Raw genomic sequence first — 21,568 nt, 5'->3', positions numbered from 1 at the left:
ATGCACACACATATGTATTTGGGAGTGTGTGTGTGTGTGTGTGCATATTTGTATAGAGACCCAAGGTTGACACTGGGAGTCTCCTCAATGGCTCTCCACTAGTTCATTGAGGCAGGGTCTCTCGATTGAATCCAGAGTTCACCAACACAACTAGCCTGACTAGCAAGCTTGCTCCCAGGGATGCTGTATGTTCTATCACTGTGAAGAGACACCATGACCAAAACAGCTCTTATTAAAAAAAAAAAAGGCTGTTGACCACCCCTGGTTTTGCTTATATTTTCAGAGGGTTAGTCCATAATCATCATGGCAGGAAGTAGACAGGCATGGTGCTGGAGCAGTAGCTGAGAGCTTTACATCCTGATGGACAGACAGGAGAGAGAAGGATTGGGGAGGGAGAGGCCCTGGATGTTTCAAAAGTCCACTCCCAGTGACCTACCTTCTCCAAGGCCACACTTTCTAATCCTTCCCAAACAGTTTATCAACTGGAAACTGAGCATGCAAATATGAATCTATGAGGGTCATTTTTATTCAAACCACCACACTTTGTCTCTGCCTAATGAGTACGGGAGTTATTAAACAGCTACTATACCCACCTGGCGTGTGTGGGGACTGGGGATCCAAACGGCCACCCTCACACAAGGTGAGAGTTTGAATCACTGCCATCTCATTGACATAACATTGCTTCTTGTAGTTGTGTAGGTGATTTTTGAAACCCACGTCTACACTTTCTAAGATGCTATAAAAGCCATCCCGTCTGCTAAGAACTGTTTAACACGAAAACATTTTCCCAGTCCCTGTGCTGCCACCTGGGACCCGCAGGGATAGGAACAAAGTCAACTCAAAGGCCGAAAGGCCTGGTCCTGGCTCAGCTTCTGTCACCATGGCCCCAGAAAAGGGGCTTCACGGATCCTCATGGCCTGCAGGGTCACAGGTCACATGCTCAGCCTTCGCAGGCTCAACTACCACTGGACAGAGAATGGCCAACTTGAGTCCTTTCACTTCGGCTCAGGCACAGCCCTGACCTTGGTACTATTATTTCTGAGGGAATCAAACCAGCTGGGGTAAGGGTCTGTCCTCCGCATGGAGCTTCCAAAATGCTTCCCTATGCAGTTTACTTTCACCCCCTGGAGAGCTAAGGATAAAGCTATCGGCTCAGCCCTGGCTACTCCAGAGTCATCACCACAGGCTCCAGATGTGGCCGGGCCAGGACAAGGTGACCCTATTAGCTTTCTCAGCTCCTATGAGGAGCTCTTTAGCCTGGGGAGGCCATTTCTAGGCCAGTGGAAGGAACCCTGTGTATACTCGCCCAACGGCCCAGTTAATGCCCTAATTTCAGAAGGGAGCCCAAGGGATAGCTTTTCACACTTGAGGGTGAGCAGGTGGGTACCATATTCTTTCCTGAAAATCCTCCTTCCACCAGACTTTTTTTTTGGGGGGGTAGATTTGTTTTTCTTTTGAGACAGAGATTTTCAGTATAGTGCCCTGGTTGGCCTGGAATTCACTATCTAAACCACGAAGCCCTCAAACTGAGAGATCCTCTTGCCTCCTAAGTACTGGGAGTGAAGGTCTGTGCCATGACACCCAGCATCTTTCACAAAACTTTGTAGCATGCCACTATTGTGATTTAGCATCAAGACCCCACCAGGCTGCTCCCTAGCTGAAAGAACTGGGCTGGACATTTACTGTGGGAACTAAGGAATCATAGGGTCCCTGTTGAAGCCCAGACAGGAACCCAGGTTCAGAACAGATGGTGTCTGATTTTTTGTTGGTTTTAGATTTGTTTTTTTTATTTATTATATAGATAGTGTTCTGCCTGCAGGCCAGAAGAGAGCATCACATTACAGATGGTTGTGAGGCACCATGTGGTTGCTGGGAATTGAATTCAGGACCTCCGGAAGAGCAGTCGGTGCTCTTAACCTCTGAGCCATCTCTCCAGCCCCTTTGTGTTTTTATGGTGGGTTTTGATCTTTGTTTCCTTGTTTGATTTTTTTCAAGACAGGGTTCCTCTGTGTAGTATTGACTGTCCTGGAACTCTGTTGACCACACTGACCTTGAACTCAGAGATCCGCCCGCCTCTGCCTCCCCAGTGCTGGGATTAAAGGTGTGCACCACCACCACCTGACTTGATTGCTGTGTTTGAGACAGTCTCACTACATAACTTTGGCTGACCTGGAATTCACTCTGTAGAGCAGGCTGGCCTAGAACTCACAGAGATCCTCCTACCTCTGCCTCCCAAATGCTTGGATTAAAGGACCCACCACACCTGGCTAACAGATGGTTATCTTGAGGCCTCCCAATTCTGGCCCAAGACCTGACTACTTCTAGGACCTGTAGTTGCTTCAGGACTCCTGACCTCGATCATCCTCAAGCTAACTTCCTTGTGTCCAATAAATTGCATAAAGCCAGAGTCCAGAGCCTTAGGACTGGGTTAGGAGACACTAAGGCAGGTTGGGCACACTGCCTACTATCCTCAGCAACAGGAAGTCCCCCAAGACCCAGGACTCACCTGGGGGTTCAGATGGTCCCATTGGATCCCAGTCAGAAACATTACTTCATCCCAGTGAATATAAGCACCCTGGAGCCTTCTGGAGGTCACCTGTCCTGCAGCCTCTGGAGTGGCTAGGTTAGTCCCCTTCTCCCCATTGTCACTGTGCCCTCTGGTGGCTCTCCCAGACTCTCTAATGCCACAAGGAGACACCCACAGTAGCCTAAATGTTAGGGTGCTCACCCAGTTACGGGGCACACAAAAGGTCTGGGGAGGGAGGATACACACAGGCCCCAGGGGCGATCACTGCCCTCCACCCTACCAGGAAGAGCCACCATCTGCCCTGAAGCCTGGCACCATTAGCCTCAAGCACCCCAGCCCCCAAATCCATGATAAATCTCTGCTCCCTAGCGTGCCCCAGTTCCAGAGATGCCTCCTGATGCACATCAGGATGAGGGAAGCACGGTTACCTCCATTCCACTGACCATGCCAGGAAAGCATGCTGCGTGACCGATGGCCCTGGGAGTCCAAGGGACAGGGACCTTGCCTCTCCATTGATCATACCTGCAGGGTTCCGGGCCATCTCCTAGGCAGTGGGAGCTCCTGACTGTTTCAGTTCCTTTAACCCTGACCTATCTTCTTGCCCAGGTAAGGGCAGAACAGCCATTCAACAGACCTCTAGTCCGCGGAGGACCCAGAGTACTTGGCAAAGTCCTAGCCATGCCTCCCAGGACAGGCACGCCTTTCCAGAGCTCCAGCCTGGTCTGCCCCTCCCCCAGGGGCTGTTGTTGCTGCCTGGGGCCCCCTGTCCAGGTTGCAGCGTGCAGCATTCGTCATGTGAAGGGCCCCAGGGTAGAGCTCCCCCAAGAGCGACACTGGGAGTGAGCTGGAAAGGGAGAAGCCGCCCTGGGAAGTTGAAGGCAGGGCTAGCCCACTGCCGCCCCATTACAGTCTCTGAGGAGTAGGGAGCTGGCTGATGGGCACAGAGCCCAAAGTCCTGTGGCTAAGGAAGTACTCTTCCCCCCAGAGGTCCCAAAGGCTATCCGGCATCAGCTAATAAACTGGCCTACCCACCTCCCAAAGCATCAGGCTCTGCAGAACCATGGTCGGTTATGGCATGGGGGTCTCAAATGTGGAGGGTCACTGGCGTCCAGTTCTGAGCAGATTAAAGGGTTTTGAGGTTATTGCCTGGGAATGGGAGAAGGCACCAAGAAGGTGGCCATGCTATGGAGGCCTAAGCCTCCGCCAAGGATTCTGCAGAACGGTTCCTAGCCTAAGTAGACAACACTAAAGGTCACCTGCACCCAGTGGGCTGCAAAGACCACGGTGAAGAAGTGTTTTGCCCCCTCCCCACTCTTCCCAACTAGCTGGTAGCATAGGAGGGCCCTGACCAAAGTATCTTCGCTGGGAGGGGCAAAATTTTGCTCTTTAGGGCCCTAGTCCCAGTATCACAGAACAGTCCAAGAACCCAGCCAAGTGGACAGCCAGCGCAGTACTATCTGACCCAGGAAAGACTGGACTAACTCCACTGCTCTATGTCCTGCCCCAGGAGAGACCTGCAGAGGCAGTAGGAGCAGCTCAGGGAGCTCTTAGGGTCAGCCCAGCCTGGTGAAGGCGGTGCCAAGGCCCCAGGTGGCAAGAGTGGGCGGGGCGCCTGCCTGGGCTCCCCTGGCTCGGACAACCCAGCCTCACTCCACACATCCCTCGGCTCTTGTCATCTCTGCATTTGCTGTCTCCTTCAAAAGTAAGTCCAATGAACAGAACCCTCACATCCGGGGTAAAACAGACCCCAGAGCTCTAGGACTTGACCGGGTGGGTTCCCCTAAGCTAATCCTAACTCCTGGGACTAGGACAACTGCCTCCGGGCCTCAGGGGCTGGGCGGCCGACAGATCGAGTCCAGCGGCGCAGGAGCGATTGCTGCGCGGCGGGGGCGCGTCTGTCCTGCGCCGTGCGCGCCGCCCGCAGTGCCCGTGTGCGCCGCCGTGCGCCTGGCCGGGGGCGTCTCGGGGTGCACCGGCAGCCGGGCTCCGGCGGCGGCAGCAGTGCAGGTAGGGCCAGTGGTGGGTCATGCCCCCAGCCCAGGTGCTCCCATTTGTGAAGGACCCGCAGCTGGTCCTCTGCCCACGTGGCTGTCGGCGTGTGTGGCGCGGGAGAACCTGGCAGGGTGGGGCACTGTAACTTGGGGTCTCTGGGAAAGGTACTCCGCAGGCGGCCGCATACACCCAGAGATACTAGCCCATCCAACCTCTCACCCATCCCTTGCGAGCCCTCCCAAGGCCCTTTTAGGATGGGCAACTCTAGAGGCAGCACCACCGCCGGGTGCTAGACTCTCCCGAGCCAAGGCCGGCTCAGCTGCAGTATCCCGGGATAGAGGCTTTTGCCCGGAAGTGCCCGGCACGCGGTGCCAGACCCCTCTCAAGGTCGAGAAAGCTGTGGTTGTCCGGAGAACCAGGGACTTGGTCTCCAGGAGTGCACTGAGACAGGGAGGGGTAAAGGGAGGCCCACTGTTGTGCCCAAACAGACGGTTCTCCCCAGTCAGGTCGGAGACTGGGTGACTGCCGACTGTGCCGGGAAACAGTGGTCTCAGGAGGCTGCCCACCTCCCAAGTCCTGGGCTTGCTCAAGGGCCTGTATCCCCAGACCTTCTGCACACACCCCACCCTACATGCAAATTGCAGCCAAATCCTCCCAGCCCCGCGATTAACTTGGCCTCTTTACCCATGCAAAACAGGCACCCAGGAGGGTCGGGCAGCACCCTGCCTCCCAGGGCCCTCAGCCCACTCTTATACCCCACTCAGGGTCTGAGTTAGAAGTAGGACCAGAGCGAGGATGGGGGTGAGGGATGCTCTGGATACTCAGAGGAGTCCATCTTGCAGCCTCCCTGGGCAGGGATGAGGCTGTCCTACAAATCCAGGGCTGGGCCTTGTCGGGCTCATTTTCTCTGCCAAGAACGGAAAGTTTGTGCTCCAGCTAATCAGCCCCACTGGGTAGAGGAGGCCCGGGGGCCTCGTTACTAGGTCCCTGTGGCACGGTCCAGGGCCTGTTCCCCAGCATCATCGCTGCAGACCTCAGGAAGGGCCAGTGGGTGGTACTGTCCAATGGGCACTAGTCCCCGGGAACAGGCGGAATCTGCGTCCTGGGGCTGCGGCTGCAGACCCAGCTCCTTTGCTTCTCTTGTCCACCAGCCTCAGGCTGGCTACCTCCGACGCCCCCGACGCTATGGAGGAGTGGGATGTGCCCCAGATGAAGAAGGAGGTGGAGAGCCTCAAGTACCAACTGGCCTTCAAAAGGGAGATGTCCTCCAAGACGATCCCCGAGTGAGTGCCCCGTGCTGTGTTTGCCTGCCCCGCCACTGCCCCTTGTGTTAAGCAGAGCCTCACACCCCAGTGGGCAGGTGCCATGGGAATGACCAACATTCACTGAAACTCCCCGCTCACAGGCTTCTCAAGTGGATCGAGGATGGGATCCCCAAGGACCCCTTCCTGAACCCTGACCTGATGAAGAACAACCCTTGGGTAGAGAAGGCCAAGTGTACCATCCTATGAGCCCGACCCACACTCTGTAAAGCGTGACTTTATAAATAGACTTCTCCAGGTGTCTCTGCTTTTGTACATTCCCTGTGGGAGTCAGTGCGACCTGATGTCCTGGGGCAGTAGGGGCTACAGGAGGTCCCTGATGTACAGGCTGCGCCGCACAGCATTGGAGACACCCTCGTTGAACCGGAACCACACCTCACTCCTGCCCACTGCCACACCCATGCGCCACTCGTCTGTGTCCTTCTCTGGGGCCTCAGCCTCTGCAAGGACCAAAGGGTTGCACCTCAGCAGACCCCAGCCAATGTCTCCACCCCCTTTCCTTCTGTGACCCATACACACCTCTGCTTGGGACTGCCACTCTCCTGATGACCACACGTCCAAAGAAGTCCCTCTCGGGCTAGTAGAGAAGAGAGGTCACCAGATTGGTAGGTGGGCAATTGGGCACACCCAGGCCTCTCCCATCGGAGAGGAGACTTCCATGCCTTAGAGCAAGGCTTGCAACTAGGAGTTCCTTTCCTAACCCACCGACCACTTTCTGGGAGCAACAGGTAGGTCCTTGGGACCTGGAGCAAGCCCCACCCTCCATTCATCATTCTGGCCCAGCCCTACTCCCCACACCTGCTCCTGCATGACAGCTTTCTTCATGATGTGTTCCAGCCGCTGCTCGTGGTTACGTGGGGCGGGCTGCTTCATCCCTTTATCCCTGCTGTCCATCTGCAGACCCTGGTCCACCTGAAGGGAAGGGTGACGAGAGCCCGCTGGTCAAGGCCAAACCACTGATAGTCCCTGCGCTGTCCCAGCACCAGGAGGCGAGCTTACCTGGGGGCCACCTCTAGCACAGGCCAAAGCCTCTGCCCTCCGCATCTTCTCCATTTCAATCTCCCGGGCAATAAGCTGCTTAGCCTGGTAGGTGAGGGGCTTGCGGGCAGGCAGCTCAGGGAAGCGGCAGACCTCCTCCACATTCCTGACCAGGTGGGTGAGACAAGATACGGGGTACCAGTCAGCAGTGCCAGGGTCCGCCTATTACACCAACCCTGCAAACCAAGTTCAAGAGCTCGGTGCAGGGTGAGAGTCTGACACTACTACACCCTAGCCCCTGGCAGCGGGGCACTGACTACTTTACGCCTCAGTCCCCCCAGCTACCAGTGGGGTGGCACAGAACATGCCCAGTGCTGCAGGGAGGAAGTAAGGAAGGCAGGGACACTGGGGGCTTCACTGGAACTGTAGGATGCCCGGGTGGCTGCTGCTGTGCCTCATGTCACTCTGCCGTCTGGAGCCCTGGGGGGGGAGTTGCGGCAGACACAAAGATACAGAGGACTGTCCACCTTTGGGTGGACAGAGGTCACATGAACCCTACACTGAAATTTGGATCTCAGAACTATGTCCGTGGGAATGACTTGGGGCGGGGCATAGTGCCAGCCACATCTGTGCCAAACCTCAAATGCAACCAACAACCACTTAGACACCTCACCAAGACCACACTGGCTTTGGCATCCACGTTGCAGGTCCCCACGGGTTGTGTTCCCCCTGCTCTAGGTACCAGGGCACTCACGGTTCCAGCCTGTAGATGTACTGCCCATCAGGTGTGCGCTCCTGGTGGTAAGTGAGACTGTAGGCGAGCATGGTACCCACAAGGCTGGCCAACTGCTGCTTCTCACGGGCACTATATAGCTGTGTGCTCACCTAGGGTCAAGCAGGCAGAGATTGGGCAACTGAGCTATGCTAGGAGCCACATCAGCCACAGACTCCGTCCTTTCCTCCAAATCTGACACTCACGGGGCGCAGCTTGGGTGCGAGGACATCCAGGAGCAGGCAGAGGGTATCTAGAACCAGGGCCTGAGGTGTGGCCCTGCTACGGGTGACCGGTGCCATCCCTGACACCAGTGTCTGGATCTGGTTCTTTGTCTGGCTCATCCGGGTCTGGGCCTAGGACAGGAGTGAGCTGGGACCAGGTGAGCAGAAACTCCCGGGGTCAGACCCGAATTGTAAACGCAGGTGACACACACACCTCCTGCTGGCTGCTGGGGAAAGTGATGCGTGGCACGTGGCTGGAGGCAAAGAGCACGTGGAAGGCCGCGGGCAGGAAGGGCAGGTAGCGCAGCAGCTGGAAGCTCTGGCCATGGTGGGCAGCCTGCTCCAGCAGGTCATCGAAGGCCAGCCAGTCAAGGGCACAGCACACGGTGCCTAGGCTGGAGTCCCGAAGCCGAAGGCGTAGAAAGTTGTCAAACAGGCCCTAAGAGGAGTGAGAGGCCATGAGCCTCTGCAGGAGCGGGTAGGTCCAGAGCCTCTGGCCCCTCATCTCCCACAGCACGAGCATCAGCCTTAGGATCCTCTCTCTAGCCCCTGCTCTGTGAAGTCCAAGGTGTGGGATTAGCTGCCTATCCAGGGAAGGATCTACTTGTCTAAAGAAGACCCTGAGGCAAGGGGAGACAGCCCACCCACTTGGTCCAGTCCACAGCCCCTCCCTGACACGGCAGAAAGCTACATCCTCAGAATCGAGGGCACAGCAGCTCCAGCTGGGCTCGTGCAAGTCCAGTTCCCACTGGCCACATCACACAGCCCCTCCAAACTGCCGATTTCCAGACTGTCGGTGGATTCCCAACCACTAATCCAAAGCTGCTTAGAGGTGAAAGCAGCTTAAGCCCAAGCTTCTGGGGAGTGATGGAGGCTGTGTCATCTGCTCAAGTCCAAACCGCTCCCTACCTGCTTTCCACCCCATGTGCACCCTCCACCTAGAATTTAGTCTCTAAGCCCCAGACCCCAATATGTACCTTGCAGAGATCTCTAAATGGTTCCCAGTCACTGGTCCAAAACTCATCCTTGGATGCCTAAGCTCTCTGCCTTCTGTCACCTCCAAATGCATTCCTTCAGTTCCCCTCCTGGGTCTGAGAGTGCTTCCTTGTAACCCCTGTCCTTGATCCTACCAATCCCTTGGATGCCTGCCACTCATCCACCCACTACCCTTACTTTGGAACAGACCCAGGGCATCCTCTGTTAGTACCAGGATCGTAAGAGCTGGGGTGAGCATCGGTACCTGGACAACCTTCTCATGCTCGCCTGCGGAGGTGGTCACACGGAGGATATGGTAGAAGCGCTGGGAGGCCAGGGTCAGGGAGCCCTTGTCCCCATCACCGAGCAGGAGAGCTTGGGTGGGTAGGATCAGGTCCTGGCCCATGAGTCGCCTGCAAGTAGAGGGTGCTGAGGCCGGGACCAAGCCCAGCTGAAAGCAAAGGTATCACCAACCATCCTCGCCACATCCTGTATGTTCAGAGTGAAGCCTTGGCTGGCCTGCCATACAGCACTCTGGAGGAACAAGAATCTCTAAACAGAGCCATCTAGGAGCAAAAGACTGCTCTGACTAACTAAAGGAAGGTCAAGGAAAGTCGCCCTCTGGGCCACAGACTTAGGAGGCAACTCCCCTTGGGCCCCCAACCCAAGTCAGGTCCCAACCCACAGGATACAATTGAGAGCAAACAGCTGTCCCTGGGGTCCCTGGAAGCACCAGGTGGCATCTTGGCTCTAGAAATCAAGAGCATCCAGGACAAGGCTGACCCACTCTACCTCTTAGACTCCTACCTTTGAGCCCTGGGCAACTGGAAGACCTCTTGCCACACAGAGAAAAGCCCTTTGCGCTGGTCCTTCAGGCCGACATGGGTGGTCTGGATGTCCCTCACACTCAGCTCCCGTTGGCCCCTCCCATACAGAAACTGGACAAAGAGTGGAGTAAGCAGCAGCCATCCCACACCACCCAGCCTCACCCAAGCCACATCCCCACCTGTAGGGTGTTGATACAGGCACGGATGTCATTGTCAGTCTTCTCGCAGAGGGCAGCTAGGGCGCCTGGGTCAGATCGCATGCCATGTTGCAGGGAGATCTAGAGGTGGGGAGAGCACTAGAGTGTCTACCACTGCTGAGAGGACCCACGCCCAGCCTAGCACAGAGCCAAGCCTGTGGCCACAGCCTGGTTCCTTGGACACAGGAAAACAGTCCCGTGCTAGGGCAGCCAGGGAGTGCAGCACAGTTCCTCGGGTAGGCCTGGATCACAACCAGATAGCCCAACGCCACAGCCAAGGTGAAAATAGGGTGCTCAGGGGGAAGGAACACGGAAAGGGAGCTCGGGAGAGAGCATGCATCTTGCGCTGGAAGCTGTCCTCCTCCCTGCCCTGCTGACCTCCTGGAGCCGCTGCACCAGCCTGGAGGGCAGAGTTGGCGGAACGTGGAGCAGGAAAGCCTGCTGTTTCAGCTGCCTCAAGGAAGGTACAAACCTGTATAGGACAGGACCTGAAGTCGCCACCCCAGGGACAGGCCCAGGGGCTAAGCCAGGGACCCTTGTGCCCAGGCAGGCCCAGTCCCACGCTGCACTCACTGGTCATTGCAGATACAGATGATGGGCCTCGTTAGGAGGCCCCCCTCGGCCCTGCGCCGCCGGCCCCCTGCAGGCACAGCTGGGCCTCCTTGCTCTGCCTCCTGGGGACCCTTGCGATTCAAGATACTCAAAAGAACATTGATGGCAGCCTTCAGGACGGCACAGAAGTCAGTGAGTCAAAACCCCAGTGCACCCAGCCTGCCTTCCCACACGCCCACCTAAGTATCAGGGAGGCCTACCGTGGGGGCCCCGTCAATTTCATCAATAACCAGACAGTTGGGCCTCCCACCCGCACCCAGCACCGACTCCATTTGCGTAGCTGCTTCAATGCGGGTACGGAAGGCCTCAGGACTACGGTCATCACTGGAACAGCAAGGCCAAGACGAAAGTTACAGGGAGCAGCCAGCATCCCAGCAGGATGTTAGGAGGCTCCCGCTGGATGCAGCTACCACCAATTTCAATAAGCCCTGAAGGACATATCCCAACCCCAGCCTACACTTCCAAGACCCTAGCTCTACCCACCAGTCAGGGTTTCTGAGCTGCAACAAAGGCTCAGCCTCACAGAACCCCACACATGGGTCTTCTCCACTCACCTCGCATTCATCTCAACCACGCAATACCCTGCATGCCGGGCGACCACATGCGCCAGTGTGGTCTTCCCTAGGCCTGGAGGGCCACACAGCAGCGCCACCTACAGTCAAATTAAAGGATAGACTTTTGATCTCTGAGCCTCCCAGGAGCCCTGGCCAGTAGCCAGGGACTAGAAACAAGGCTGATCACTGCTCCCACACTCCAGCCAGCCATCAAAGAGCATGCCCAAGGTGCTCAGAGTCAGAGAAAACCCCAAGGAAGCTAGTTATGTGGGGACTTGACAGGAACGCCAGACCCACCCAGTGGGCCCAGGCCCCTGCCCCACTGTCCATCGTCCTATTGGTGAGGCTGACTTTATCCCTTAGGAGAATGGATTCAATTTCAAATTCGCAATATCAACACTTGATGCCAATCCTGATGTTATCATACCCACAGATTCTAGAAGAGTTAAAGATACCTCATGAACCCCCTCCCCCCAAAAAGACTACTGGAATAGCACTGACTACCCAGAGGGCCAAGCACCAAGCTCGGCTATGTTCACACAGGTCCAGATAGGGCTCACCTTCTGCCGGGGCCTCCGGCTTGGGTCCAGCTCAGCTTCTAGCATCTCTTCCAGCACCTGCTCATGGCTTTTCCACTTGCTGGGGGCTGCGGCCTCCTTCCCAGGCCGGGTTGGCTCTATACTGGGCCTTGCCTTCCGGGAAGGTCTCTCATGGCCAAACACCACAAGGTCCCATAGCTTCAGCCACTTGAGGAGGCAGCGGTTGGTGAACTGTTAAGAAGGAAGTCTAAGGGTAGGCCCCAGCCAAGTCTACATTTTCAACACAGACAGGGACACTGAGGCTCAGAAGCAAGGCCCAGGCTCGCTAAGGCCTCCATCTCTTAGACATGGCCACCTCTGGGACCTCATGCTCACCACAGGACAAGCCGGCACCAATTGCTGAGGGTAAGCAAAAGGACAGGTTAGAACAGTTCTCAACCTGTGGGTCATGACCCCTTTGGGGGGGTCAAAAAACCCTTCCATAGGAGTCGCCCCAAACCATTGGAAAACACAGCTATTTACATTATGATCCATAAAAGTAGCAAAGCTACAGTTATGAAGTAGCAGCAAAAATAATTTTATGGTTGGGGGGTCACACAACATGAGGAACTGTATTAAAGGGTCACAGCGTTAGGAAGGTTGACAGCCACAGGGCTAGGACACCTAGACCTCTAACAAAGCCCACAGCAGGTCACAGTCAACTGTCAGTAAACCAGGTATGTGTTGACTCGGTTTCCCCACTTACCACTCAGGGTCCCCACATCATCCTTAGCACCCAGTGGCCCAGCAACACAATATCACCTGGATCCGGCCCTTTCTTCACGCTGAGAAGGCAGGCTAGTCACACTTAGGTAAGAAGAAAAGCTCACGTCATCGCTGAGCAGCTCCGTGTAGTGCTGAGGTGCGAACTCATCCACCCAGAGGCAGTGCTGAGTCGTGTCCTGGCCGGGGGCTGGCTCCTCCTCAGAGGTCCCCTCAAGTACAGCCTCCTCCCTTTCAGACCTGAGGCTGGAGAGAATCAAGTCCCGATTCACTACACAGGGGTCACCATGTCCACCATATGTGCCAGAAGGTCAGTCCAAGAATAAACAGGGGTCCCTGGAGTGGGGAGCATGCAAGTCACCTATGTAGAGTGTCTGAGAGCCGCTGGGCCTCCTCAAGCAGTTGCTGCCGTCGCTGTACAAACAGGATAGGCTGGGGTCAGGACAAGTCCAGCCAGCACCCAGACTCAGCTCACACCCCTCCCCACACTCCGCTGAACTCACCTTGCTGTCTACTTGCTCCTTCAGGGAAGCGAAGGGGACACCCAGCAGGTCCAGCTGGCCACGGCCTCGCCACTGGACATCCAGAAGAGGGTCCTGGGCGAGACAGATCTGTCATCTGTCACCCTCCCAGGTCATGGTGGCACCCATAATGTCCCTCCCCACAAAGGTTGGCAGAGAAAAAAATGCAAAACCATGCCTCATCAGAGAGGTGATGCCTCACTCAGAGGGGACAGATCCAAGGGAGGTCAGCTGTAGGGTCGGGGGAGGGGAAAAGAAGAACAGAAAGCTAACAGCTGGGGTACAAGGTGGCACCCTAAGGCTACATACCCCCAAATTAGCACTGCTGTTCCCAACATTGGACTACCTGGGTGTGCCTATTTCTAACAATTCAGACAGGTGAAATTGGCATCGGGACCTGCTGAAAGCCCATTGGCAACATAAAGGAATCAATGCCATGGCTAGCCCATGCTGTGGTCACCCACCTGCACTCCAGTGCCTGTGTGGTCAGCCCGAAGCACCAAAAAGGCCCGCTCTCCACCTGTGGACGTCACGTTGATGTAATCCTCTAAGACAGGGGGACGTCTCAGGACAGGGTTGCGGGGACTTGACAAAGCCTGCACGGTGCATGTGTCAGCACTAGCCTCTGAGGGCCTAGGAGAGACAAGCATCTCTAGTCACCCTCAATGGGGTGCCAGGACCACACTCACCCCTCTGTCCTCCCATAGGCTTCCACTTCCAGAGCGTCATCCAGGGACAAGCGGCTTTCCGTGGTAGAAATTACATGCCCTCAAACAACACACCCAGCATCCAACATCTCAGGGAAGACCTCAGGACTCGGTGGGGGGGTAATGTCCCCTGGAGGGGAATCAGGGTACAGTAGCTCTTCCATGTCTGGCTCAAAGTTCAGCCTCTTCACCACCTCTAGCCTGGGCCGTTTGCTCATAGGGCCTGCAGAGACAGAGGCAGGAAAAGGAGGCAGAGAAGAGAAAGCGCGTCCTCAGCATCCCCCGACTCCGAGTGCCCTGTACCCAACTGGACATACTGGAGGGCCCAGGCTGGTCCCTACGAACATTCTTTCTCGTATTGTGGTAGTCTGTTCCAGGAGCCCTTACAGGGCAGGGAAGCGGGGCAGTGTCCCCACCAGCGATGGCCTCTTCAAACGTCAACGGGCGGCGGCTCGCTGGAGTCTGGAGGTTCCCAGGGGGCGCCAGGTCCTGTGTCCCTGTTGAGACAGAGGTTCAAAGCAGCCGCATACTGCAAGAAATGAACTCCCAGCCACTGCCTATCCCATCCACGCAGCTCTCCACGATTGCAGCAGGATGCAGTCGCGACCTGACCGAGACCCAAGACCCGCACCCACCTTCCAGCTCCGCCAGCACTTCGAGCTCGGCCGCGAACTGGTTGTGGAAGTCATCCTCCACACCGTACAGATGTTCCTCGTAGTCTTCCATGGCCTCAGCTCACACAGCCAGCTCGTCCTCAGAACTTCCCGCGCCACTACCACTGCGCGCCACTCCCCGCGAACCTCCAGTACCCGCCAATCAACAGCTGGCGTTCCCAGAGGCGCCCATCATTGGCCAACGGGGCAGGGCGGGTCTTCGCACGCAAAGGGCGGGAGGAGAGGAATAAAAAGTTCAGTGATTGAAGCGGAGGGCCAAGAATGTTTTATTGGTCTGTTCAGCCATCCGTCCGTGCGGGAGGCGGGGAAATAGGTGGGGCTAAGAAGGTGCGTGCGCAGACCATCCGGGCGGGGCCTCTCCATCCTCCAGTGGGCGGAGTTCCGTGCCAGGAATGCTATTGGCCAGCATGGCCATCCATCAGTAGGTGGGGTGGGCGGGGTGAGGGCGGGGCTGCGCTCCAGCCAGGCCAAGACCTGGTTCCTATTGTAGAGAAGCCGGGTTGGATGCAGGGCTGAGAAGTGGCGTTCTGCCCCTGGATCCTTTTTCAGGTAAGTTTTAAAGGGCCCGCCTGTGGTCACAGGCTGGTGGGAGGCAAGTTAGGGACCGCCTGCAGTCCTGGGTGGTCCAGGGCCAATCAGGACGCAGCAGCCCCTGTCCCCTTCCTTGCCTACTCAGGGAAAGTTCATAACCTAGTGTGTAGGGGTGAACTGGGCAACCAGGCTGTCAATTCAGATTTGGGTCAGGGAGAGCTCCCTCACCCTGAGTCCAGGACAAGTCAGAATCACCTGACCTTGTCCAGACTCCGATTCCCGAGGTGACACCCCTGACATGGAAGGTTTAAAGGGTTCCAGTAAGTGTGCACAGTGCTTGAGGTCCAGGTCAGGCACCCTCCTACCCCAGGTTCACTTCCACCTGCGTGCAGCCCCACCATGGAGCCTGGCAGCATAGAAAATCTGTCCATCGCGTACCAGAGCAGCGACTTCCTGGTGGTGAACAAGCACTGGGATCTGCGCATTGATAGCAAGACCTGGCGGGAGACTCTGACCCTACAGAAGCAGCTGCGGCACCACTTCCCAGAGCTGGCTGACCCTGACACCTGCTATGGGTTCAGGTACACAGCCAACACAGAGAACCCCACTGCAGCATCCTTCCAGAGGTTTCTGGGACACTGGACACTGCCACAAAAGTGCTAGCCAGAACACGCAGGGTCCAGCCACTGCTGCCCCTCTGCCCCTTCCCAGGTTCTGCCACCAGCTGGACTTCTCCACCAGTGGGGCGCTTTGCGTGGCCCTAAATAAAGCAGCTGCAGGCAGCGCTTATAAATGCTTCAAGGAGCGGCGAGTCACCAAAGCCTACCTGGCACTGGTAAGTCCTAGCTAGTTCTTAGGATGCGGTATGGGGACCCAAGGCTCCTAGCCTACACCAGCAGCTCCCAAGCTCCACATCAGCCCTGTGGCACTGTGAGCTGTATGTGATGTCCTTGCTCGGCAGGTCCGGGGCCATATCCAGGAAAGCCAGGTGACCATCAGCTATGCCATTGGCAGGAACAGTACGGAGGGGCGGACCCATACCATGTGCATTGAGGGCACACACGGTACAGTGGTTGGGATGGGGCACGGGCATGTCTCCAGCCTGAACCCTGCGTGGATGGCAAGAGCCAGACAGGTGTGGTGGAGTTGACTCAAGCCTGGGGCCGGCCCAGCTGACCACCATGTTTGCCTTTGCATCCAGGTTGCGAAAACCCTAAGCCAAGTCTCACAGAACTGTTAGTCCTGGAACATGGACTGTATGCTGGTGACCCTGTGTCCAAAGTGCTGCTGAAGCCACTCACAGGTGTGTCCAGGTCGGGGAGGGAGGGCAGGAATCTGGTCATACAAGAAAGGATCTTGAGATGTAGCCATTGTGGCCTGCCCGGGTCTATACCAGGTGTGTGGGCAGAGCCAATAGCAAGATCCTTGCTGGCGCCTACACGTACCCTGACGGTTTAACCGAGCTCACTAGCTAGACCAAGTGTCTCTGTGACTGTGCCCCCACCAATGGCCCCCCAGCCCAATATCTTGTCCTGAGTCCCAACATCTAATTGGTAGCAAGGGATGTGATGGATCCTGTACTGAGGGCTGTCCCACCCTGCCCTGGGCTGTCCCACCCTGCCCTACCCTTCTTGGTGACACAGATCTATAGGCTACTCACGAGATTCTTTATTTCCTTTTTTTTGGAACAGGGTGTCTCTGTGTCATCTTGAACTCACAAAAATCCACCAGCTTCTGCCTCCCGAGTGCTGGGATTAAAGGCATGCGCCACCACTGCTTGTTAGGACATTCTTTCTTTAAAAAAGAAGATGGGAGCCGGGTGCACGTCTTTAATCCCAGCGCTCGGGAAGCAGAGGAAGGTGGATCTCTGTGAGTTCAAGGTCTACAAGAGCTAGTTCCAGGACAGGCTCCAAAGCTACAGAGAAACCCTGTCTCAGGGGGGAAAAAAAAAGATGGGGTAAACAAGGTGTGGTATATGCACGTAATTCCAGCACTCTGTAGGTAGAGGCAGAAAGACCAGAAGTTCATGGCCATCCTTGGCTACGTATAGAGTTCAAGACCAGCCTGGGCTACATGAGACTTGGTCTCAAGAAAAAAAGGGGGGCCAGGGAGATGGCTCAGCGGGTAAAGGTGCCTGCCCCACCAAGCCTGAAAACCTGGGTTTGGTCCCCAGGCCAACATGGTGGAAGGAGAGAAGAGGCTCTTAGAAGTTGTCTTCTTCATTTGCAACCACATGCAGACACAAACACACACACACACACAGTTAAAATGCACTTTAGGCGGAGAAAGAGTTGGGGTACAGTTTAGCTGTAGAATGTTTGCCTAGCAGGAACAAGGCTCTGGATTCAAACCCCAGCACTGCAGAGCAAAAACGCAAGGGGCTGCCACACTACTCTAAAACCACCCCAGAGAACTTGCTGGATACTGTTGAGAGAGGGGTAGGGAAAGCAACAAAGAATGGTTCATCCCAGCCTGACCTCCCGTCCCCTGACCCCTCAGGCCGGACTCACCAGCTACGCGTACACTGCAGTGCCCTTGGCCACCCTATCGTGGGTGACCTAACTTACGGACAGGCTGAGGACCAGGAGGCCCAACCCTTCCGCATGATGCTGCACGCCTTTTACCTGCGCATCCCCACGCAGGCTGAGCGCGTGGAGGCCTGTACACCTGACCCCTTCGTGCCCGCCCTTGATGCCTGCTGGAGTCCTCATACCTGCGTTCAGCCCCTTGAACAGCTCATACAAGCTCTACAGACTGACCCTGACCCCAACCCTATGGATGGAGTGCAGAGGCCCTGCAGCCCCTCCCCTCCGCTGCCCAGGCCAGGTCGGCCCCCTCCTGAGACGGAGGCACAGCGAGCATCGTGCCTGCAGTGGCTCTCAGAGTGGACCCTAGAGCCAGATGACTGAGGGTCTCCGGGCGTTGGGGGTTGAGAGCTGCTATACTCCACTGCTAGGAGGCCGAGATTGCTAGAGGACAGGGCGCTCGGTCTGTGGGACAGATGTCCAGTAGGCAAGTCTTTCTCTCAGCATTCTTCCAGGGAAATTCCTCCTGGAACAGCTTCCTGCCTCCTAAGCTTTACCCCAGGCTTGCCCAAGCCCTTAGCCATGAGGGGCAAAGCCAGGATCCTCCTGGGCCCCACCCCTTCAGGATGGTGCCTGAGGAGGGCTATCCTGGCATTAGCCCAGCTGGAGTCAGTCACGTGCAGCCCCTAACTTGCCTTCTGCTGCCTGCCACTGTCATGTGCCTTTGCTGATCTCTGCCAGGGCCTCATCTCCTCTGCCTGCATCCAGCGTTTGGCCCCAGTGCATGGGAGTGTGTTGGGCATCTACAGAGGCGTCCTCCACGCATGCCCATCTTTCCAAGCCTGGCATGGATGCTGCTTCTGCTCCATGGGCTCCTGACTGGAGCTTCTGCCGTGTCACCACCCGCCTGGCTTCTACACAGCCATAGTGTGTCAGTGTTGGCCTTTGGGTCCTTTCCTGGGAGCCTTCGGGGCCTCACCCATCCACCACAACATGGCCGCAGCACCACTCGCTACAGCTAGGGTTTAGATTAAGAATAAATGTTCAGTGATCAACCCTGAGAGTGACCACGGGTGTATCTGAAATGGGGTACCCTTTACCGTTGCTGAATCTGGCCAACCTCTATCCCATGACCACTTAGCAGGACCCACTGTAGACCTTAAGGGCATGGATGCTGCCATTCCTCACCCCATAGGCAATGAGAAGCTTGTGGCTTTGGGGGTTCTTAGTACCAGAAGTTGGGTCATACACCCAGTACCCAGAAGGCCCTTCCTAGTTAAAAGCATTATTATAGACAACTTTCATCCAGGGTCCGTAGAAGAGCCACTGACCATGTTGGGCTATAGCCTAAGTGTCCAGAGTCCCAGTGTTCATGGGAGGGATGTCACAAAGCCAGCATCCCCTCTGAGGTCACCTGGCTTCCGCTCAGCCCTTCCCCATTGCAGTGTGTCTCCTGGACTGCCTCTGCAGTCTGGGTGGACTACAGCTGCCATGATGGGCCAGACCAGAACCCACTAGAGCCAGTTGCTTTCTGCTTCCTGTGCCTCAGTTTCCCAGTCTGCAAAAGGGGAGCTTGGAGTTGATTGGGAAAGCTATACCCACCCCCACTGAGCCCTCAATGGCCACTCATGTGTTTCTTTGTCTCTCCGGGGAAATATCGGTCTTTTCCTGTTTCCTCAGCCTCAGGATGCTCCTCGCTCAGCAAGGCCTAGTCATAGTGGTGGGCTGGAGGGATGTCTCTGCAGACTCTGGCATTGGAAGTTCATTTCCCCATGGCAAACAACTCCAAAGTCCCTGCTCTCAGTTCAACAGCTGCCATGCCTGTTATCACCACACGGGAGCACTGCTGAGTGCTGTCACCAGTGTGTCTGCACTTGGACCTGAAGGCATGGCTTGTGATCTGTAGGGAAAGGGGCTAAGCCAACTTCAAACCTTTGTAGTTCTCGGGGTCCTTCGCTGCCAGACCTCAGGCAGGATGTATCAAGACTTCCCAAAAGGCTTCCCTCAAGAAGTTCAGCGCTGACAGGCACACGCCAGAGATCTCAGCGCAGTCTTGAGACAGGAAAGAGTCATTGCTTCTGAGAGTCCAGGCCAGCAGCTTCCATAAGGCACCAAAGGCAAGTTTTCCCATTTTGAAGAGGAAATAAGGCTGGGATGCAGTTCAGCTTAGCATTCATGGACCCTGGGCTCCAATCCCAGCCGTACATTCAAGCAAGCAAACAAACCAAAAAACCTTCACGTTGTGGTGTGTGCTGAACACCTGCAATCCCAGCACTCAGGAGTTGGAAGCAAGAAGATCGCAAGTTCAAGGACATCCTTGGCTACTAACAAGTTGGAGGCAAGCCCTAACCAAGAGACCCTGTTTTGTTTTGTCTGGTTTTGGTTTTGGTTTTTGTTTTTTGTTTTTTTGAGAGACTGGAGAGATGGCTCAGTGGGTTACGTGTTGCAGAAATGTGAAGACCTGAGGTTTGGTCCCCAGAACCCACGTAAAGCCAGACATGGTGGCTCACAGTCCCAAGTTCCTACAGTGACATGGGAGGTGGGAACAGGGCACTCAGTTTATGGGCCAGCTTGCCGTGTACACAACAGTGGACTGTAAAGGACTGTCTCAAGCAAGGTGGAAGAGGCAAGGCAAGGACTAACCCTGACAAGACTATCTTCTGATCTGCACACACACAAACACACACACGCACACTTACACATATATACACAGACAAACACATGCACTCACACAAACATACAAACACACATGCAGTCACATACATTCACATACATATACACACACACCTGTTGGGGACTGCGGACCCCCAGACCCTGAATTTCCTGTAAACAGCTTGTTTTCTAGGCTTGCAGCTGCTCCGCACAAAACAACTTGTTTTCCTGTGCTTGCAGCTGCTCTGAGCACGAGACAGGGGAGTGGTTTCTGGTGGTTTTGCAGCTGAGAGTTAGGGTGTGGCCGTTGGTCAGGGAGACCCTATATAAGATGCCCTGGAACACAATAAAGTGGGCGTTCTTGATTCAGGTTGGCATTCTTGTTTCAGGGATGACCCCCCCCGTTTGTGTGTGTGTGTGCAGGCTGTATGCTAAAGGCGTAGTACTGTAGTACACGTAGTGCAGGCGCTACAGGACCGTAGTACACATAGTAGTATGGACTGTACACACACCAGCACACACGCACTCACATTCAAATACATACAAACACACGCACTCACATACGCACTTTCATACTGTCAGGGCCCAGTGCTAACCCAGACTCTAAATTATTTCTCTTGACCAGACCCAAGCATAAACTCTCTCTAGACCGGCGAGGAGACACGGGGAAAAAAGACACAACTCACATAGCTTTATCGGGAGGGAGATTCTCCATGATCCCTCATGAAGTCCTGAGTTCACATCCTGAAGAATTCCTCACGTTTATTCTCCAAACAACCTTATCTATCAAAACATAAACTGGGGGATAGAATCATTAGCATTCTGTTTCCTAGGTAACCAGGTGAATGGCTTTTAGTCACGTCCACATCTACCTGTCTGTTCTGTATGCTAGCTGTCACGTAGGCTTGAATCAGCATCTCTATCAGGCATCCTCCAAATTACAAAGAAAGGAGCAAAACAGCACCCTGATCCTTTGTTAGGGCAGACACAGCCTGTCTGCAGGGCTACGTGACCACCTCAGGTGGGGCCTATGGCTTTAAAGCCTGGCTGCCACACCATATAGAAATATGGGCCTACATCATACACACACACAAAAACACGCACTTACACACACAAATACATACACACAGAGAAAGAGAGAGAGATTATAAAGAAGAAGCAACTCCCTCATGGCAGGCATGGTCCTGCTGGAGCAGGAAGCAGAGCAGTGACCAACACCATGGGAGCACCCTCCAGGACACAGGAGCTGCAGATGGGCCACCAGACAGGGGCAAGGCTCCTCTGCAATCTCCATGACCCAGCCCACCTCCCAATGGACAAACCAGCAGTGGCAGCAAAAGAATGCCACAGGCTCTACCAGACTTCAGCTGAATGCCTAGTGCTCTAGGTAGCCTCAGTACTCCAGCCATGGGTTGCCATCATGGCAGGACACCAATGGCCAGCGTGCAGGGTGGGTGAGGTCTCTGAACTCATAATGGCCTGGCACAAGGTAGAAAGTTGAGGCCATGGAGCAAGGAGTGAGATAGATGGGAAATTGGACAGACGGACAGGCAGGCAGACAGACAGAACAAGTCAAAAGGAAGGCAGAGAAGAAACCCTGGTCAAGGCCCTGCTCCAGAAAACACTCTACAACTATGTCTGCCTAAAAAATCCCAACCAACCCATGGTCTCCCAGGA

General features: G+C 55.5%; 3 protein-coding genes across 8 annotated transcripts; 2 read left to right on the top strand and 1 right to left on the bottom strand.

The window, feature by feature from the left end:
- The first annotated feature begins 4,104 nt into the window (after positions 1–4,104).
- Positions 4,105–6,080, top strand: Gng13 (G protein subunit gamma 13). 2 transcript variants are annotated; one of them, XM_075941474.1, is made up of 3 exons: positions 4,105–4,229; positions 5,671–5,802; positions 5,925–6,080. In XM_075941474.1, the coding sequence occupies exons 2-3, from the start codon at positions 5,705–5,707 to the stop codon at positions 6,028–6,030; spliced, it is 204 nt and encodes a 67-aa protein (XP_075797589.1). In that variant the 5' UTR covers positions 4,105–4,229; positions 5,671–5,704; the 3' UTR covers positions 6,031–6,080. The 2 variants fall into 2 exon arrangements, with proteins under 2 accessions (XP_075797589.1, XP_075797590.1); XM_075941475.1 differs by lacking the exon at positions 4,105–4,229 and adding an exon at positions 4,391–4,534.
- Chtf18 (chromosome transmission fidelity factor 18) lies at positions 6,038–14,327 on the bottom strand. Of its 2 annotated transcripts, XM_075941472.1 has the most exons (22): positions 14,145–14,327; positions 13,827–14,006; positions 13,585–13,732; positions 13,267–13,435; positions 12,785–12,877; positions 12,643–12,695; positions 12,389–12,527; positions 11,541–11,750; positions 10,981–11,078; positions 10,627–10,750; positions 10,388–10,536; positions 10,193–10,286; positions 9,797–9,895; positions 9,598–9,728; positions 9,056–9,203; positions 8,030–8,254; positions 7,798–7,947; positions 7,574–7,704; positions 6,841–6,985; positions 6,640–6,753; positions 6,361–6,418; positions 6,038–6,281 (listed from the first exon to the last, which is right to left on the bottom strand). In XM_075941472.1, exons 1-22 carry the CDS (start codon positions 14,233–14,235, stop codon positions 6,145–6,147), a joined length of 2,886 nt encoding a protein of 961 aa, XP_075797587.1. In that variant the 5' UTR covers positions 14,236–14,327; the 3' UTR covers positions 6,038–6,144. The 2 variants fall into 2 exon arrangements, with proteins under 2 accessions (XP_075797587.1, XP_075797588.1); XM_075941473.1 differs by lacking the exons at positions 13,827–14,006; positions 14,145–14,327 and having other exon boundaries at positions 13,267–13,427; positions 13,585–13,609.
- A 273-nt stretch (positions 14,328–14,600) lies between these two features.
- On the top strand, positions 14,601–18,300 carry Rpusd1 (RNA pseudouridine synthase domain containing 1). 4 transcript variants are annotated; one of them, XM_075941468.1, is made up of 6 exons: positions 14,601–14,732; positions 15,107–15,295; positions 15,426–15,549; positions 15,676–15,778; positions 15,916–16,017; positions 17,214–18,300. In XM_075941468.1, exons 2-6 carry the CDS (start codon positions 15,114–15,116, stop codon positions 17,621–17,623), a joined length of 921 nt encoding a protein of 306 aa, XP_075797583.1. In that variant the 5' UTR covers positions 14,601–14,732; positions 15,107–15,113; the 3' UTR covers positions 17,624–18,300. The 4 variants fall into 4 exon arrangements, with proteins under 4 accessions (XP_075797583.1, XP_075797585.1, XP_075797584.1 ...); XM_075941471.1 differs by having other exon boundaries at positions 14,653–14,732; positions 15,085–15,295; XM_075941470.1 differs by lacking the exon at positions 15,107–15,295 and having other exon boundaries at positions 14,635–14,732.
- Positions 18,301–21,568: the final 3,268 nt, after the last annotated feature.

The sequence above is a fragment of the Microtus pennsylvanicus genome, chromosome 11 (genome assembly GCF_037038515.1).
Source record: "Microtus pennsylvanicus isolate mMicPen1 chromosome 11, mMicPen1.hap1, whole genome shotgun sequence".
Classification (NCBI taxonomy): domain Eukaryota; kingdom Metazoa; phylum Chordata; class Mammalia; order Rodentia; family Cricetidae; genus Microtus; species Microtus pennsylvanicus.
Note: the sequence above shows the minus strand (reverse complement) of the source record. Positions and strands in the feature narration are given on the sequence as shown.